Here is a 19761-nt window from a genome sequence, read left to right on the forward strand (position 1 = left end):
ATGTACCTGAGCAGAGGAGTCTGGAGTATCCTAAGCTCTATGAGCCCGGCCAGCTCAACCTGCTGTTCAACAAGAGAGAGTTCTTCATCTGCATCTCCCAGGGAATCTACACCTCTGTGGTGTTGTTCTTCGTGCCGTACGCCGTCCTCTCCCATGCCACCCAGGGCACCGGAGAACCCCTCGCCGACTACCAGACCTTCGCCGTTACCACGGCTACCGCCCTCGTCATCGTCGTCAGTGTGCAGGTGAGAGGGGGACTGGACTCTGCATGGTTTCACGGTTCATTAGCTGTGACTTCCCCAGCTCCCAGAGAAATGGTGTTTGTATCTGGAGTATTTCATGGAGTTATAGTATACAGCTGCTATGCCTCTATGTAATGTGGAAAGCAACCTAAGTAATGTGATGTTGACACCTCATTGGACACACTGAATAACGTCTTTTACCTCATTTAACAACATCTCTCAACAACTTTCTCTCTCTCTCTACCTCATTTAACAACCTCATCTAATAACTTTCTCTCTCTCTCTCTCTCTCTCTCTCTCTCTCTCTCTCTCTGTAGATTGCTCTGGACACAGGTTATTGGACAGCTATAAACCATTTCTTTGTGTGGGGATCTCTGGGTTCCTTCTTCACCATCATGTTTGCCATGCACAGCGAGACGCTCTTCAGCATCTTCCCCAAGCAGTTCCACTTCGTAGGTCAGTGTCTCACACACACACACACACACACGCCACTATGGAAGACTGGTAGAGATCACTGAATACACATCAGGCTTTTACAATGGAAAGATTTAGACTCTAGGTTGTGACCTTTCAGATTACCTCAAGATAAGGATCAATGACGTAACAGCTTGAATGCTTGTTTCACACCTATTTGTGTGTGTGTGTGTGTGTGTGTGTGTGTGTGTGTGTGTGTGTGTGTGTGTGTGTGTGTGTGTATTGTAGGTAGTGCCCAGAGCACACTGGTTCAGCCGGTGGTGTGGCTGACCATCGCCTTGGCAACGGTGATCTGCATTGTCCCAGTGCTGGCATTCCGCTTCCTCAAACTGGACCTCAAACCCCAGCTCTCCGACACGGTACGAATACCCTCACAAACACACACACATGCACACACTAACTGGGCCTCAATTCCAATCCATGTGTCCACTATCAACTAGCCCTGTCTGTGACTCTGGCAGTTGTGTCTCTTTCATCAGTCATGCTTCCTGTTTTCTCTCTCAATTCAGTCCAATGCCCTCTCACTCTGCCGATGATTAACTATATTACTGTCACCCCTCTCTGTACCCCATGTTCTATCTGCACCCAGCAAATATTGACACAAAGAATGGGTCTGTCTACTCTCTGGCCCATCCTAAAGACATTAGTCTACTCCCCTTACACTATCCTCATGCCCTCTAGAACAGGTGTTGTTACCACACCACCCACACACCACTATGACCCCATTATAGAGTTATTGTAACCAATGAATATAGAGTCTATAAAGAACTTCCTCCTCTGACTCTCTTTTCCTGTATCTATTCACTCTGTCTGTTTGTCTCTCTCCCTCATTCCTCCTATCCTTGATATCGCTCTTTCATGTCTCCTCCCCTGCCTCATCTCTCTCCACCTCCCTTCTTTTTTCTTCTCCATCCCCCCTTCTCTCTCTCATCCCTCTCTCTCCCTTCTCTCATTCTCCCCCCATCCATCTCCAGGTGCGCTACACCCAGCTGGTCCGTCAGAAGAAGCGCAAGCCTGCAGGGCGTGGTGTGGGCGGCGTCCGAGGTGGTGTCGGGGGCGTGTCTGAGGGTCGTCTGGGGGCCAGGGGCGGGTCCAGGAGGTCGGGTTACGCCTTCGCCCACCAGGAGGGCTTCGGAGAGCTGATCACCTCAGGGAAAAACATGAGACTGTCCTCTCTGGCCCTGGCCACCTTCGCCTCGCGACACAGCTCCAGCTGGATCGACACACTTCGCAAGAAGAAACACTCACACACACACACTCCTCAGAGCGCCTCGGGAGAGTGTAGCCCAGCGCCCAGTTATGTATCCGGATCGGCTCCGCCTCTCTCGAATTCATCGTCACTCCTGGGGGGGTCACAGGACACACCCCTAGAGGAGGTTCTACACACACCACCTGTCCAACATACACAGACTGCTCCTGTCCCTCCCTCAAATACTCCTCCAGCCCAAGCTCCAGTCCAGGCCCCCTGTGCTGGTACTATCACCCCCACCACTGTGAGGAGTCCTGGGGGAGACTCAGTCGGAGGCTGGGCCCTCAGCTTTGGGGCCGTACAGGTAAGATAGTCCACATTACTATTACTCACTTATACACTCATGGGAACCTTATTCACTTCTATATTCACTTACACAACCCCATTTAATCACATAGTCACATTCACTTCCAACATCACACACACACACACACTTGCATTCATTCACTCTCACACATTCAACCCTATTCCCCCTTACACACAATAACTCTCGTCTCTTCCTGTCCAATAGGAGGCATTGTTTGGGTGGAGGGGTGTTGCAGCTCGCATCAGCGGAGCCAGCAGCCCAGGCCCACCCCCCGTAGCCAAGGAAACCAGCCAAGCAGAGTGAGATGGACAGACGACAGTTGAACTGTTGTATTCCACTAAATTCTCTTGGAATACTTCAAGAACACTGAGCTTGAAATGTTTGGAATGGTACTCCTCTAGTCATTGGAAGAGAACCAAAGTCCATTTTTGGCTGAAGAACTGCACACACCCACACACACACACACACACACACACACACACACACACACACACACACACAAACAGGATGTGATAAGTGCAAATGTGTGCAGCTGCATCGACAAACACTGGCATTCATGTGCTTTTTTGTTTGGGAGACGTCGGTGAGAACACACATATGGGGTCAATGTGTGAAAGACATGTGGAGGTTGTAGTTGTGAAAGACATACACAGTCCAAACAACAACCCACTCTTTGTGTCTCAACCAATGTGGAGAAGGACACAGAAGCTGTGAAGGACACGAGAGAAACCATCAACAACACCAAACACCATCCCACAGGGACACATAGAGAAACCATCCTCTAGACTTAACAGACAGGAACTCTGCCCAATACACAACATTCAGAATTGACTACATGAAATGATTCCTAGATCACCATAACATAATATCAGCTTGAAAACAATAGCTTGGTGAGGAAAGGTACAGATGTGATGATCAAGGTAGACACTCAAAACCTAGATTAGGAAGTCAAGTTTGCAGACTGAGTGGTTTTTAATCGTCAACATTACGGTTTACTTTTGTTGGAGAGATACAGAGTATGCTCGTGCCACTCAAAAAAACACACCCATTATAAACCAATGCCAAAGAGTGCTTTTCATTCAGAAATTTGAGAGCAAGAAAAATTGCTCTAAAACCCTATTGTAAAAGGAACGGCTAGAACCATATCACGAGAATGAAAGAGCCGTATCATAATGGCTCTAGAACCATATCACAAGAGTGAAAGAACTGTATCATAATGGCTCTAGAACCATATCACAAGAGTGAAAGAACTGTATCATAATGGCTCTAGAACCATATCACAAGAGTGAAAGAACCGTATCAGAATGGCTCTAGAACCATATCACGAGAGTGATAGATACATATCAGAATGGCTCTAGAACCATATCACGAGAGTGATAGATACATATCAGAATGGCTCTAGAACCATATCACAGAAACTTCAAATTAAAGAATAGAAAGAATCTTGAGAAAGCTATTTCCTTTTTTATGATTCAATCTCTCAAGCCCTTTATGTTACTTTACATTCTCATCCATTTGGTCTCTTTGGTGTTTGCATTGATTTATTGTTCTGTCATGACTCTGTAATGTCCTCTTTGACTGACTGTGTACAGGTATGGAAGTCTCTGACTGTTCATCCAGTCTGATTGCCATACATACACAATGTATACATTCTGTATGTCTTCTTGTGAAAAAATCAGCCAATTACTAGGCAGGACACTGGGAGGTTCAGCCAATTGTAGTGATCTTTGCTGTTATATAGATCATGAGTCTCTGTGTTCACTATAGTTCTCAGTGAGAACGCCATCTTAACCTCATGGGACACATCAAGACTACTCTCTCTTCCCCGTCGTCCTCTCCTTCTTCCTCTCCTTCCTCCTCTTCCTATTCTTCCTCCTCCTCTGCACCATATTGGTGTGTATATGGCGTCCCAGTGTGAACTGTGAACTGTGCTCAGAGAGACTTCTCCTCCCTCCTAGCCCAATTTCCCACAACGTTGTCTGAACATCTTACAGACAGTTGTTGCATTCAAATCAGCTCGCCTCACTCCCTGAACGAGCTGAGCAGCATAGTAAATGTATGTCCATGTAGAGTGTCAGAGTGCACCACTCTGCTTACCTGGTCACTGGGCGAGCGCTATGGAGTGCACCCACTATTAGGCCCCAGGTGGTCTGACTAGGGGCCTACAGATATTTGACCCACATGAAAAGGAAACGGACACCTCCTCTGGAATCAAGCCAACCATGAACCTCCATGTTACTTTGGGGCGGACTTTGGGGCAATGGGACTGTGTGTGGGGACCATCTTACGTTTGTATGTGAATGTGATGAGTATAGTGTGCTGTTGTATCTCGTAACCTGCAAACAGCTTCACTGGTTCAGAGGCTATAGTACAGGGAGGGGGATGTGCATACAAGCCTTAATGTTGATGAACAATCAAATCCTTATCCATCTAATCATGCAGCTCAGAAGATGACAACATCTGACAGTAAAATGGTCCTCACAGTGTTGTCGACACTCTGGGTAGAACACAGATCTAAGGTCAGTTTAAACATCTTCTCAAATCCTAACTATTAGGAGGGAAAACACAAAGCTGACCATAGATTATGTTTTTGCCAACTTCAACCTACTCTGTCATAAACATAGTAGCTGTTGAGATAAAACAGCAGAACTTTAGTGTGGTCTCTGAAAACTGAGAAGAGGTTGTTTAAATGTTCTTATCACTCATGTCAAAGTCTGGGTCTCAGAGGGGAGGTGAAATGGAGTTTATGGACGGTGGTCAATAAATTAAAAAAAATGTCCTCCCATTCTCTCTGGAGGAAAACACACTGTCTCTATTTGGGTCTGATTTCTAGGATGACTGAATGTCATGCTCTAAAGCTTTACAAACGGAACTGCTATGAACTTGGGTGTTCACACTTGTTTTTTCACACCTGGGTGTTTCTTGAAAAAGATGTTTCATAAAGAGGAAGCATCAGAATATGAAACAGAATAATAACAAAAACATTTGGGGTGTTATTTTTAGAAGTTTGGAATAAGTCACGTAGGTCTACAAGGCTTTCATCTAGCTCAGAGGAAAAAGTGAAAATCTGTCCATTGTCCAGTGTTTGTTTTGACTCGTGGATAGTGGCTCTCAAATGCGTCATACTAATGATATCTACAGTATGTCTATGATTCGTACATGATCTTTGGGAGTCGCACGACCTATCCAATGTTATCGCCGTTTCTCTAGAAGGAGCTTAAAAGGGGGAAGGACTACATTTTCGCAATAGCGGATTTCTAAACGACAGAAACTGAGAACGAAGGAAAAGGGAAGGTTATATTAGTTGGTGCCTCCCCCTTGCCAAACCGTTCTCTTTTTTTGCGACCAGGTGGTATTATTATCTATGCAAATTGCCAGCTCATAACATGAAGACAGAGCATCAGGAGAAGACCCTTTCAGAGACCAACTTGTTTCAAGTTTGCTGGATTTAACTTTTTTCCACCAATGTACTGATAATAGAGCCGCAGCTGGTATTTCTATGGAACTTACTGTACAGCGGCAGTTAGTGAGTAGGAGATATTTGGGTGATGATTATAGATGAAACAGAGATGACTCGTATGCTGCTCCTGTGTGCGCTCACTGCGCTCTCAGTACACTGCTTTATGGAGGGGACTTGTCCTCGGAAAGGTGAGATCATTAATTTCTGATTCATCTCCTCTCTTTTTCTTGGTGCTGTCAGACCAACTGTCACACGTTCCCGTCACTTATTTTGTGTCTGGAGAAAGATGGGGTTTTTTGCGCAAGTGTGCACTCCGCAGTCCATCTAGATGTCTGAATCCCTTTAAAGGTACAAGTTGTTCAGCCAATTAACTGGCCCCCACTTGTTTTGGTATAAAGTTGAGAGCTGGGCCTGGGGAAGATGTGACCACTCTTGAATTTAGAAACAGAGCTCTGCATGCAAGGACTACTAGTTCATTACGTTGAAACATTTACATTGTTTATTCACAAATACAATGTTTATTAACACAAATAAACACAAATGTGGAAGACAAATATGAAAAAGATTATAGGGTAAGACCGTTGCACTAAGCTCTTTAGGAATTTTATTTCAGGAATTTTATTTTAGTAATATTATTTCAATCAATGGGATTCTGTATATCATACATTTAAATTACCAGAACAGAACAGAACAAATTCAAGACTGTGATTCAATGTCAATAGATTTTATTTTTGGGGGTAAATGACAACATAAATAGCACATGGTCATCATCATCAGTTACTGGTCTCATGGGAATTCAACTTTTGTGAAGACAAATCTTATCCTTTGGCCAGTACAAGTTCAGACAATAAATATGGAAATACCTCCCCAAGAGTGGGCCACCTACCGCAAGTGTATGTATACTCAATTAGTTTACATTTCAGGAAATCTTACAGACTGTGACTTTAAGAACTCTAAAAGCAGGGACTCCTACATGAATTAGAGACCTTGGACTAGTATTGGTGTTTGGTCTGTGTGTTCAAGGCCTTGAGCAAATGGCTTGTTTACTTATACGCGTGGGTAAACAACTACCGAATGTCGCACTTATCACAAGATCTGTCAAAACCCCAAATGTAATGCTATCTGTAGTGTTTATTTCACATTATCAGCAGTTGCCATTGTTGCTGTTTTTCAGTTATGATTTGTGGCTAGCGATCGTCTCCCGAAAGTGTGCAGTAGTAGCCTTATGGGATTTCTCCTGTTCTGTTATTTTTTCTAATTAAAGAAGGTCCTGTCAGTGAACGATAACGGGCAGATGTTCTCTCCTGCGTCTCAGCTATGCACATTGGATGGATGGAGGGAGTGGGTTGTTGAAAGAGGAAGTGAGAGAGGAGCGGATTATTAGTTATGCAATGTGTCCCCTCTATCTTTGTAACCCAGTAAACCACAATCTGTACTCACACAATGATAGATAAGAGACACACACACTGAAACACACACTCACACATAGCATAGTATACAGACAAGACTCACACAGGTTCAGACACCCATCCTTTGCTACTGTCATTCTTTGCAGTACAATAATTCAATATGTTAAATACAGTGTTGAATGATCATGTGTGTGTTTGTGTGTGTGTGTGTGTGTGTGTGTGTGTGTGTGTGTGTGTGTGTGTGTGTGTGTGTGTGTGTGTGTGTGTGTGTGTGTGTGTGTGTGTGTGTGTGTGTGTGTGTCTCTCTCTCTCTGGGCACTGTTTGACTGGTCCTGTCTTTTCTCTCTCCCTCCAGACCCCCCTCCCGGTGTGCTGGTGTTACCCCCAGGCAGTGAGCTGGTCCTGGGCTGCAGTGGCTGGGTGGAGGTAGATGGGGTGAAGGTAACTATCATCAGAGCAGATCACAACAACCCCCAGACCAACACAGCTGGTAGTGTTAACAGATGGGACACCAGCGTTACAGATACAAATGTTCACAAAGCACACGCCACTGTCACTACCAGAACGGATGCTACCATTAATGCAGAAGACGGTGTTACTACTGGATTACACACCGGTGTTAGTGGAACACACCCCTCCATCAGAAGTGTTACCGTGAAGGGCAAAAGGAGTGGAGGGACCGAGGACATTAACACTGCCAATCACTCGGGATACATAGATACTCAAAACCAGGTCCCTCCTACTGGGCCAATACCCCAGCCAACCAGTATGAGTGGAGTGGGAGGGGCTGAGACTGGGACGCCCTCTGATTGGTGGCCTCAGGATGGCAGTGAGGATGACTATGAGGAGGGGGGAAGGGTGGTGAGGGGGCTGAGGGGGAGGCCAGAGTGGCGACTGAACGGGAGGCCTCTGAGAGGAGAAGGAACAGGAGGACGAGGAGGAGGAGGAGTTGTGTTGGGGAGGAGAGCTGGCAGTCTGATGCTGTCTTCTCTGATGGAAGTTGACTCAGGGAAGTACAGCTGCCATCGCGAGGGCACAGTGCTCTCCTCACTCAGAGTAGTGGTAGCAGGTGAGTCATGATGAGGATGTCACAGTGGCTGGCTCTATGAGCATTTATCACATTTACCACCTGATTTACAACCTGGCTGTGTTTGTAAATGAAAACAAGGCCCACACTCATCATGTCTTTCTCACTGTTCTAATTACCTCATTTTCTCTTTACCTCTCTCATTCTCTTTACCTCTCTCTCTCTCTCTCTCTCTCTCTCTCTCTCTCTCTCTCCTTCTCCCTCTCCCTCTCCCTCTCCCTCCCACAGTTCCTCCAGAGCAGCCTACTCTGTCATGCTATCAGAGATCCCCCAGCAGTAAGATCCGCTGTGAGTGGCCGGCCAGTCAGCCTGTGACTCCGCGTCCTGACTGTTACCTCCTCCTCAGCAAAGGGTGAGAGCACACATCATGTTCCTCACCCGCCTCCTCCTTTGCTTTCTTTTCTCCTCCTCCCTCCATCTCGTCCTCTTGTTCCTCTCCTCTTCCTCCTTCTCATCCTCCTCTTCAAGCATGGGTAGAATGTTGTAGGGTATACAGCTCAAGTTCTCAAGGGCAGTTGTAGAGGTTTGGTGAAGGCCTGTTCTGGGTATCTGTGTGTCTAACCCTGTAGAATAAAGAAGTGTAACCATAACTCTCTCTCTCTTTTGCTGTCTGTCAGTGACTCAGGTTGGTTCTCTCGTGCCAACTGTTCCTACTCTCCTCCGCTCTCACGGTGTTGGTGTGCTCTCAACGGAGGTGTGGAGGAGCTGAGAGTGAAACACCTGTTGTACCTGTGTGTCACCAATATCGCCGGCAACATCACCAGCCCTCTGTTAAACTTCCAACCCTGGGACATTAGTAAGTGTGTGTGCTTGCTTGCGTGCGTGCGTGCGTGCGTGCGTGTAAGTGTGTGTGTAAGTGTAAGTGTGTGTGTAAGTGTGTATAAGTGCATCACCAACCAGGACCCTCTCAACCCCCCTCTTTTAGTCAAGCCAGACCCCCCCTCTGCGGTGGTGGTCCATGGGGAGGAGGGTCAGGAGAGGAGGCTGAGGGTGAGCTGGGCTTACCCTTGTTCCTGGAAGGATAGAGATGCCTATTTCATCCTGCAGTATCAGCTACGCTACCAACCCCTGCCTCGTGGAACACAGCAGGTGTGTGTGGGTGTGGGTGTGGGTGTGCGTGCGTGCGTGCATGTGTGTGTGTTTGAGTTGTTTTTCACGTGTGTGTGTGTGAGTTGTTTTTCACATTGGTGTGTGTGTGTGTGTGTGTGTGTGTGTGTATCTAGATAGAGAACTACACCCAAACCCGGAAATGCATCATAAATGATGCATTGCCTGGGGTAGAGTATGTGGTACAGCTCAGAGCTAAAGAAGAGTTTGAAGGCCAGTGGAGCGAATGGAGTCAACCAGTCTACGCACATACATGGACAGGTAACTAGACACACACACACACACACACACAAACACACACACACACATACAGCACACTATACCTTACGCACATAAACACTCACCTAGAGACACACACAGAGTATATAAACTGTAGCTGCCTAGGTCCAGTGCTACTAGGAATGGAATGATGTGAAGGAAACTACTGCTCACAGACAAAGGTAGTCATGACAACCTGAGAGGGAGGCTTCAGTGTTCCTTCCTGCATCTTTGTGATCTGGAGAGACCTACTGTACGGTACCAAACACATACACACACACACACACACACACACACAAATACACGTACACACACACAGATGCAGAGTGGGCTCTGGTACCCAACACTACAGTGCCATCCCTCTGATTGACATGATGAACTTTCAGCGTGTGCACACACACACACACACACACACACACACACACACACACACACACACACACACACACGCACACTCCACTATGCCAGTAAATGTTGGCATGAAATGTGTTAGTGTAGTGTACTTTTTTAAATGTATACAACTGATATATGTCTATTCTTACAGCACCTGTTCCTACTGTCCCAAGTGATCTTTCTACTACTATGGTAAGCTCTCTCTCTTTCTCTCTCACACTCTCTCTCCTTCTCTCTCTCTCTCTCTCACTCACACACACACACACACACACACACACACACACACACACACACACACCTACTGTATACCCACACACATACACACACACACACACACACACACACACACACACACACACACACACACTCATACCTCTCTTGTACTATACACCCTGCAGAACTCCTTCTTCTACCCGGAGGAGGCTGATGAGGGCTCTGGCATGATAGAAGAAAAGAAAGTCAGTGGTAAGAACAAGAGAGTTTGTGTGTGTGTGTGTGTGTGTGAGAGAGAGAGAGAGAGAAAGAAATAAAGAAAGAAAGAGAGAAGGGGGAGGGGTTTAGTATCAGAATTCCCCTGTTTTTAGAATCAGAACCTCAGGGAGTTTAAACAGGAAGCCCAAACGTGCACCAGGAAGTACAGAGAGCTTGGCCCAACTCCACTCACACCCTACGTTCTCTCTTTATGTTATTGTACACAAGCATGCACACACACACACACACATTTTGGGGTTTTGTGGGTACAGTAAAGCATTTCATTCAAAGAGCCCAAATATATCAAAGGATGGATGCCTAGACTTATGGAAACAAAAAGCATCGTCTTGGACACACTGCTATGCGTACCAGCTGCATGGCACTCACACATACACACACACACACCCACCCCCCACCCCACTCACACACACACACACACATACATACACACACACACACACACACCCCCCCACCCCACACACACACACACACACACACACCCATAACCCCCAACTCACTCAATGTCATACATATACATACAATGTGGTCTGATTTGACACAGAGAAAAGAAACTATTAATACAATTTATTATTATTATTCATAATATATCTACAGTATGATCTGACCTCTCACTACCACTCTCTGCATCCCCCTCTCCCTCTCTCCCTCCACGTCTCTCCCACTTCTTCAACTCCTTCCGTCTCAGGGTCTCATGGTGCTGCAGAGGAGGTGTGGCCTTATGTCCTGTGGGTCTTTGTTTCCTGTATTCTGCTGTCAATCACGCTGCTCTCTGCCTACCTGCTCAGGTAAACCTGCCCTCTCATTCTTCACCTCTCCTATCCTACCATCCTCAATATCTTCAATATGACAGTTAGAACTTCTAGTATACTCCCACAGTTTCAGTGTGAAGGCATGGTTGTTTCTTATTCTGTTCTTGATAACAATTGTTCACCCTTTCCCCCCACTGAATAGTTTGGTGTAGTGAAGGTTTGAGGAGCATCAATTTCATTACTTCCTTTTGAGGTTGCAAAACTTCTATAGAACTGGTAATCCTAAAGGGGATGAATGGAAACATACTAGACCTGCCTGTAAATTATCAACCCTAAATACTACATGTCTCTTTTTAGAGTATCCCATCTTAACTGTATCTCTGATATATTATTTCAAAAACAGAACAAAAACAATTCCCTTGTACAATGTAATGACAAATGTTGTTTTCCTAATGAGGGGATATTTTCTGATGGAAATTACATGGAGTCCCTCCAGGTTAGATGGAAGCCCTAAAATTGGTTACATTGAGTCCTTTACACTCTCTCTCTCTCAGACACAGGAAGCGGTTCATGTCAAAATTCTGGAGTCTAAGTCCCGTTTCCTCCTCGGACCCCTCCTCCCCCCCGGTTCCAGCTCCACCTCCACTTCCCCAGGAAGGGCATGCCCTTGTGAACTTTGACCCCCCACATTACAGGGAGCCCCTCCCCCAGGAAGAGGAGGAGGAGGAGGGAGACAAGGAGGAAAGTAGGAGGGAGGTCATTCACTTCAACAACACAAGCTATTTTCTGGTCCCAAGGGAATGATGTGAAAACAATCCTAGACGCCTTTCCTCCTATCCCAATGGTGTCTGGAGATCTGAAAGAACTGAATAGGTGTTAGCAATGTAATAGAAGCTCCCCTTGATCCATAGAACACCTATGAAACCATCACCATATACTGTAGCTTTCACCTATGTGGTTCCTTCAAGACACACCAGAGGAGGGGCCTAACATCATACTCATTCATCTTAGCACTGATTGCTGATAAAAGGAAGCTCTTGCACTGTGATTAATATGGTGTTGGAGACTCTACACCGATACACTTCTGTGAATGACTGCACACACACACACACACACACTCATACAATACAGACACTCATGCTCCATGTTGAGAGACACATTCACATAGGAAACACACACACACAATACACATTACACACCACTCCTTCTTACTTCTCAAAATACCTGAAAAGCTGTCTACTAGTTAGCTTCAGTAGGCCTATTCTGTTCTTGCACACACACTGTCCATGGATGTACTATATGTTTTTTTCCATTATATTTGGAAATAATGAGCCAGTATATAAATTGTTTTGTTTATGAAAAGTATTATGTTTTGTGAATATTATTGTCCAAATAAAGAAATAGTTTTGAATAAACTTGTGTTAAGACACTTCATTTGAATAATGCAGTCCTACACACAATACTCACTTTTTACCAGTTGGTGGTACAATGACTATAACTGTGCATCTATGGTTAAAGATAGAATCAAACTCACAACCCTGATGCTGCTTGGACAATTCTCCATCTAATCTATATGAATACAGTGAGTTCAGTTCATGTCAACCACTTATCCTGTGTGACGTGTGTGGCGAACATCACAGCGACAGCATGCTCCTGTAGATTCTTTCTGTACAACATCAGAAGGATATGTCCATTCCTCACCAGAGAAGCAGCACAACTCTTAGTCCAGACACTTGTGATCTCTCGCCTTGACTACTGCAACGCACTCTTGGCCGGGCCGGGCCTCCGCCATCAGACCTCTGCAGCTCATAACAGAATGCTGCCGCTCGTCTGGTGTTCAATCTGTCTGTCTACATGCCTCATAAGAATGGATTGTGAGCAAAAAGAGAAAAAAGGCAGAAGAACTGGGTGTGATATTTGCAACCTTAATGAATTAGTCTCATCGAAGCATTTGCATTCAATCCACCAGATGTCACACTAGCCTAGCCTGCACATGAACTAGTTTGACAACACGAGAGAAGTGGGCAGCAGTGTGAAGGGGAAACCCAACTTTGAAATTGTTCTAAAATGGTTGGGCCACACCCAGTGGCACCACTCGATGAGTAGTCTGCATAGCAACTGAGATTTGTAATTTCCCTGCCTATAGCAGGTGTTTGTTTATATCACCTCAGTCTGTCTACAAGCCTCATACGAATGGATTGTGAGCAAAAAGAGAACAAACACAGCCCCCCCATAAAAACTCATGTCAACCACAGTCCCCAAACATGTGCTTAATTCATTGCTGACTGCCCGCTCCCCCAGTTCTAACTGTAAGAACCTAGACCTAACTGTTCCAGTGGATGTCATTCTCATTAACACTGGCCCTGTCCTTTCCCGCTGCCGCTACAATCCCCCCTATTCTCCCATGTCCTGTTTGTTTGACCAAGGATAAGGATTACCTCCTGAGTCCTAAAGTAACCCATACAATTCTAATCGCTACGTTTTTTGAAGGTACATTCTTAGCCTGCAGTAGTTAGGTAAAGAAAAGTGACAAATACTTCTACATCGTACAATAAGAGCTTACTGTATAAAGTTTAACCCCTATATATAAAACAATGGGGAGTGCTTAGTGGCGTAGCACACTAATGCGTTTACCACGTAATCGCAAGGTTCCTGGTTCGATTCCGAGCCTCGAGCTATCTTGCATGTCATCCCTCCTCTCTCTCCCATCCTTCTTGTCAATCTCTACTGTCTCTATCCCAATAAAGCAGAAATGTCCTAAAAATATATAAAACAATGGTATTAACCCCCTGTGACAGAGTGTGACTGACACACCTACAACGTGCTTCTCCACAAGGCTATGGCTATTTCACTACGCCGCCGGCCGGTCTCTTAAACCGTGTCAGTGAGAGCTGGGTGTGTAGCCTCAGTCAGTGTGAAGGCGTGGATCCAGGCTTCAGCCAATCATTCACGTCACCATCTACACCTGCCATCCACACCCCTTGCCCATCTCCTCGTCGTCATACTGCTTCATTCCTTTTCATCCCATCAATATCTCGCCCGTTGTTTCCTGGTTTCGACTCCACGTGTGTTTTTGGACTGTGTCTTTGCCTAACTCCTGTCGGATTATCTGCTTTTTTAGGACTGCTTTATCGAGTTTCGACCTCAGCCTGGAATACCTCCTGTCGGATTATCTGCCTTTCTTTCTCTGCTGCACTTGGGTTCACTAGTTCTGATACGTTACAGTTTCAACAAGACTTCAAGATCATGCGGATACCGGTTGCCATCTTTTACTGTAAATTCATCAAGTAACTTAATAATTTAGTAAAAGTTGATTTCTTCATGTTGTGTCATAATTTGGTTTAGTGCAACCACTTCGACCAATGACTCCTAGTCTGGATTTCTGATTTCAGACCTGGTGGGAAAAATTAAAGGTCTGTTTTTTTATCAAGGCGACATGCATGTTTGAGTCTACTAGTCCGTCCGTCCGTCCGTCCGTCCGTGTCGCAGTCAGTTCAAACCGGTTTGGACATTAGGCCCCTAGAGTACTCAATTGATAGATCGTTGCATTGCCTATCAATTGAGGCGCTAACCGTGTGTGTGTGTCCGCATGAACCAACAGTTGTATATTGTAGCAATTAAGTAGAGCACTTAACTGTGTACACTGAACCAATTGAAAATGTCTGGCCTGTTTATGTACAGCTTCTCTCTCAAGTGTTGACTTGTCTGTATCTCTCTCTCTCTCAGTCATAGGGGTGTATGGTCAGCTGGTGAAAGGTGCCATCGCCCCTGCCCTTGTCTGTGAAGCCACTAAACATGCTAACGGTTCAGTGACCTATCATCTCTCAGCGCCAACTCCTTCAACCACGTGTATCACACAATGGATGTATCCTAACGTGAGTGACAAATGAAACCACTTATGATTGTTTACTCATTGACTGGTACAGTACATATTTCATCATGTAGAGTAGTGCTTCAGTATCCATATATCCTTATCAGCAGCAGTGCTTTATGAAAAGGACTGTCTGGTTTTTGTCTGTGATCTTGTCTTTGTGTGTTTGTTTAGGACACTGTGCTCACCTTTAACAATAACAACTCAAAAGTTATCCTAGATCTGACCAATCAGTCCATCACGACCAATGCCTGCCTGGGTAACCTAAAACACTCTGTGGACTGCATAGATCCTCAGGTATTGTGTGTGTGTGTGTGTGTGTGTGTGTGTGTGTGTGTGTGTGTGTGTGTGTGTGTGTGTGTGTGGGAGAATGTGCATGAGAGTGAGAAGCATGGCATGTGAGGGTTGACATGCCCGGTCTTGTACTGACATGCCCGGTCTTGCCGGTACTGTAAATCTAGACCACATCCTGCACTGACTGTGACTATATTTTATTCTCTTTCAGTGGATAACCGATGTAGAGTGTTTCAGTAAGTATGACAAACAAGCACACACACACATGTTTCAGGTGCTTGCAGATATACTGCGGTAGATTTAAGAGTAAAAGATGTTACAGCCAGACACACACACACACACACACACACACACACACACACACACACACACACACTAGTGAGTCAGCAACGTACACATACCCAGCAGCTGAGCTACACTGACAGTTAAAAAGTAAATTCATTGTCATTTTAATTGTATCGTTTTGATTGTATTTGTTCTCCAGAACAAATAGAACCACAATGTTTGCCGTATCAGTAAATAGTCACTGTACGTTGATTGATCTGTGAGATGCTTTCTGTATTTAGAAGAAGAGGGTGATACATTTACCACTAGGAATTCAATCATTCGGAATCCCCTTTGTGTTTCCTAGGTAACTGCAGCACCACACCTAGCAGCCCTGTCCATTTCACTTTAGGTGAGTCAAGTTGAGATTGATATCAGCAGCATATTTTAACTCTAGGAGTTCTAAGAAAAGTGTCATCTGTACCAATGAATGTTATTAACTTCCTGGAAACTGTGGTCATGTCCCCTCTAACTTTCTCAACATTTGCCTCCACATGCTTTACTCATGCGTACTCTTTACTACATGCGTACTCTTTACTACATGCGTACCTCCTCCTTCTTTCTCTTAACCTCTGGTTCTTAACCACTTACCCTCACTGAATTGGAGCTAGCATTTGTTAGCATATCCTCAGGTGTGTTTATTCTGCTAGGCTGCTCTGCTGTGTTAAGGCAGAGATAACATGGATTATCAGCTCTCTCAGATAATAGCAGACACGCCTGCAACCCAGTCTGTTATAATAGCGAATTAAATCTGAATTTTGAATCAGAATGCTCCACTGCCCTGCCTAGTATAGCATGCTTAAGTGAATGCCAGTACATTTGATCTGTGCATAGCTCAATAGATATGTTTGAGGGAGTAGGCCTACCTACATGTACAATACACTGTGTGCTCAGACCCTCTCCTTTTCCTCTCCACATACAGGTCCTTATCCAAGGAACCATATAGGGTCTTATGCTGCAGTTGGTTTGACTTTCATTGCCATCCTGATACTACTAGTCCTGTGTCTGAGGAAGTATCGCAGTGATGTCAAGGACGGAGTCCCAAACACCTGGGAACAAGTTTGACTTTTATTCTTTTTTTTTTAAATATCTTTTATTTATTTTCATTATTATTTTTTATCTTTCCTTTTTATCTATTTTATGTAAAGCACTTTGAATTGCCTCTGTGTATGAAATGTGCTATATAGAAAAACTTGCCATGCCTTTGTAACTACAAAAAAGTGTTTTAAATTGAGTGTTTTAAAGAAACATATGTTTTAATCTCATTTTGAGAATCAATGAGATGGCACTTTTTAACCTCTGAGACTTGGTAAAAGTGCAGTGATAAGTCTCTCTGCTGTGGAAGCGGAGACTCTTCTGCTTCACCTTATGAAATATTTACTATATGTTTAAGATATATATGATATATTATAAATAATAAATTATAAGAGAAATACTTTTCTATATAGAAATTGCTATACGTTGAATAAATAGTTTATATAAATATTGATTTCCATTATATGTGTATATATAACTAGCAATATACAACAATGATAAAACAGTAATCCTGACATAATACAGTTAGACTAATTGTTGTGATCATGCAAGTCTGAACCTCTCCGCAGGTTTAATATTGAGTAATATGTGGAAGATTGTGATAATTGATCATCTGATTATTAATGCTATATTTATACTTTCTATTAATAATAAGATATATTGGATACTCTTCATTTAACCTTTATACACACATAATGTATAGTGAACTTTTGACTTGAGACTCATGTTGAACTTTTTCTGGCTGCTGTGTGATTTACTGTTGCAATAACACAGTCCTGAGCACAAGTAGGGACGACAACTTGACACCTATGATTAATGTATTGTTTGTCGTGTGTAGAGTATCTCTCTGTGCATTGATTTTGGTGTATTGAAAGATTCCTGTCAACTTGTCATAATAAAAGAGCTCAAAATTAACTTTGGTTTCTTGATTACAAAATATGTAGTATGCTAGATTGTGACTAACCAAGAAGAACTCAAGTTTGGAGGGTTTTATCCTCCATAAATAGTATAAATACCCTGTTCTGTTCCCTGCTTATAAACTAGTAGTTTCACAGACTGCTAGTTCAAATGGTAGGAAACTCTAGGTAGGAATTGTAATAATTCTTATAAGAACCAATAAGTTTCATTTCTATGAGTCCCCTTGTCAATACAAGAAGTTGTCGCCTTGTATAATAAAAGGCATAAAGCGGAACTGACTATCTAACCTTGGTTGTATGAAAAATAGAATAGAGCCTTTGAATGGTGAAGCAACACAATTGTCCTATAGTAACTGTAGGCCACATCCCCTATGAAAGTGTGGTTTTAATTTCTACAAGACTATGGCAGTTGTTAGTGCTATGTCTTTTGAAAAGCTGCTGTCATGCAAAATGCGGGGGTGTTGGTAATCAGGTATGGGGGGTGTTGGTCTAAAAAAGGTTGAGAACCTCTGCTATAGATAATAGTTTTGATACTGGAACTGTACACTACTTGACTACTTGACCTACTTAACAGAAGTGTGCGTACCAATGTGCATGCCGGGGAAAACCAGAAAATAGCGGAGCAAGGTGAGTCAAATCATTTGTGAGTCAATCTGGTCTAACCTTTCATACAGTACATAGAAGCCATTCCTGACTGCATGTGTGCAACTGGTGACTGTGGTTACCCTCTTACCTTCCATGTGCTGGAGAGGAATGGGTTCACAATTAAAAAAGAAAAAAGGTTTCACAGCTGAAATGAGTCTACTGACTTTTTGGGCTCTCATGGTTTGGTTTAGCAATATTCTACTGCAAATTCTACTGCAAGTGGGAAGGTGACCCGTCATTAGTTTGTTATGGTATAGATAGTTACATAGCAAAATAACAACGAAATATTTGATCATGCCCAATAGTTGAAAAAATAAAAACAAGAGAACATTCATTAATAGCACTGTAGATAATCTATGAAAGATAGCATAACTGCCAGATCAACTATCTGCTATATACTGTCCCCATAAGTGGGTATCCTAGGTTTGTAAGAAAACATGGGCTTTGAGGGTTAGTTTTAGGACTATGTTTACTGTGACATGCCCTGTACAGACTCTGCCAAATGGAATGAACGTGGTAATGAAACCGTTCCCTATGTTGTAGGACCAAGAATCATTCTTGAAGGTTTTGTGGAGTCACCAATCTCCACAGAAGATTCAAACAGGACTGTAGAGTGTTTTAGTCACTTCCTCAGTAATCTTGTTCACCATTTACATTTACATTTATTTACATTCATGGCATTTAGCAGACGCCTTTATCCAAAGCGACTTACAACAAATACATTTGTTTAAGTAAGTGAATCATCTATCCATCAGTCATCATAAGATAAAGAAATCAATGCTCAGACCAGGAGCCATTGGCAGTCACAATGCTAGAAGAAGGATTTTTTTTTTTTTAATAACACGAGAGAAACTTGTACAGGGGGGTAGTGGGGTTGAAGAGGTCTCTAGGGTTAGGGTTAGGGTTAGTACAGGGGGGTAGTGGGGGTGAAGAGGTCTTTAGGAGGGACTGTTAAGATGTAGATGTTGAGATGGGTCTTCAATCTACGGCGGAAGATTGGTAGTGGCTCTGCAGTCATGACAGCAGCGGGAAGCTCATTCCACCAGCGGGGCGCCAGGACAGTGAAAAGTCGTGACCAAGTAGTGCGGCTGCTGCATCCACGTAGAGGCGGCGGTGCCAGGCGGCCAGCCGAGGTGGAAGAGCGGAGTGATCGTGCAGATCACCAGACACTTGTCGCTCCTCGCTTGAAGATATACAGTAGTATGTGTGTAGCAATACTTGCCTGGGAAAGAGGTTACTTCTACTGTTGGTCTGTTTATTAGAATCAGAATGATAATCAGAATTCTTTTATTTGGCCAAGTATATTTGCACATACAGGAAATTGACTTGGTGAGGTTGGTGCATGGGACATAAAAAAACAATAGCAAATATTGACAAGAAATTTACAAAATGTACAAAAATGTACAAAAATTACTCAAGACTAATCCTGAGTAAAACATAAACAGAGG

At 43.9% G+C, this 19761-nt stretch overlaps 3 protein-coding genes across 6 annotated transcripts in view; all 3 read left to right on the forward strand.

Moving 5' to 3' along the window:
* Window positions 1-5019, forward strand: part of atp8b2 (ATPase phospholipid transporting 8B2) — a gene marked incomplete at its 5' end in the record, with an annotated part of 22649 nt that extends 17630 nt beyond the window's left edge. The window contains 5 exons of the mRNA XM_083678721.1: window positions 1-245; window positions 560-702; window positions 949-1075; window positions 1691-2269; window positions 2477-5019. The exon at window positions 1-245 is cut by the window's left edge and continues 1 nt beyond it. Coding sequence (XP_083534847.1) covers window positions 1-245; window positions 560-702; window positions 949-1075; window positions 1691-2269; window positions 2477-2575 — 1193 coding nt within the window. The 3' untranslated portion in view covers window positions 2576-5019. The remainder of the gene's footprint in view (window positions 246-559; window positions 703-948; window positions 1076-1690; window positions 2270-2476) is intronic.
* A 683-nt stretch (window positions 5020-5702) lies between these two features.
* il6r (interleukin 6 receptor) lies at window positions 5703-12632 on the forward strand. Of its 2 annotated transcripts, XM_083679605.1 has the most exons (10): window positions 5703-5920; window positions 7497-8210; window positions 8457-8580; window positions 8846-9024; window positions 9154-9317; window positions 9452-9596; window positions 10138-10178; window positions 10385-10451; window positions 11164-11263; window positions 11782-12632. In XM_083679605.1, the coding sequence occupies exons 1-10, from the start codon at window positions 5821-5823 to the stop codon at window positions 12029-12031; spliced, it is 1884 nt and encodes a 627-aa protein (XP_083535731.1). In that variant the 5' UTR covers window positions 5703-5820; the 3' UTR covers window positions 12032-12632. The 2 variants fall into 2 exon arrangements, with proteins under 2 accessions (XP_083535731.1, XP_083535732.1); XM_083679606.1 differs by lacking the exon at window positions 10385-10451 and having other exon boundaries at window positions 11782-11964.
* A 1653-nt stretch (window positions 12633-14285) lies between these two features.
* Window positions 14286-17652, forward strand: LOC310810660 (uncharacterized protein). Of its 3 annotated transcripts, none has more exons than XR_014554444.1 (6): window positions 14286-14501; window positions 14954-15102; window positions 15310-15395; window positions 15604-15628; window positions 16024-16068; window positions 16639-17652. XR_014554444.1 is itself a non-coding variant. In XM_083678506.1 (6 exons), the coding sequence occupies exons 2-6, from the start codon at window positions 15091-15093 to the stop codon at window positions 16779-16781; spliced, it is 348 nt and encodes a 115-aa protein (XP_083534632.1). In that variant the 5' UTR covers window positions 14286-14640; window positions 14954-15090; the 3' UTR covers window positions 16782-17652. The 3 variants fall into 3 exon arrangements, 2 of the variants coding, with proteins under 2 accessions (XP_083534632.1, XP_083534631.1); XM_083678506.1 differs by having other exon boundaries at window positions 14286-14640; window positions 15273-15395; XM_083678505.1 differs by having other exon boundaries at window positions 15273-15395.
* The last annotated feature ends 2109 nt before the right edge of the window (window positions 17653-19761 follow it).

This window comes from Argentina silus (assembly GCF_951799395.1).
Source record: "Argentina silus genome assembly, chromosome: 10".
Lineage (NCBI taxonomy): Eukaryota > Metazoa > Chordata > Actinopteri > Argentiniformes > Argentinidae > Argentina > Argentina silus.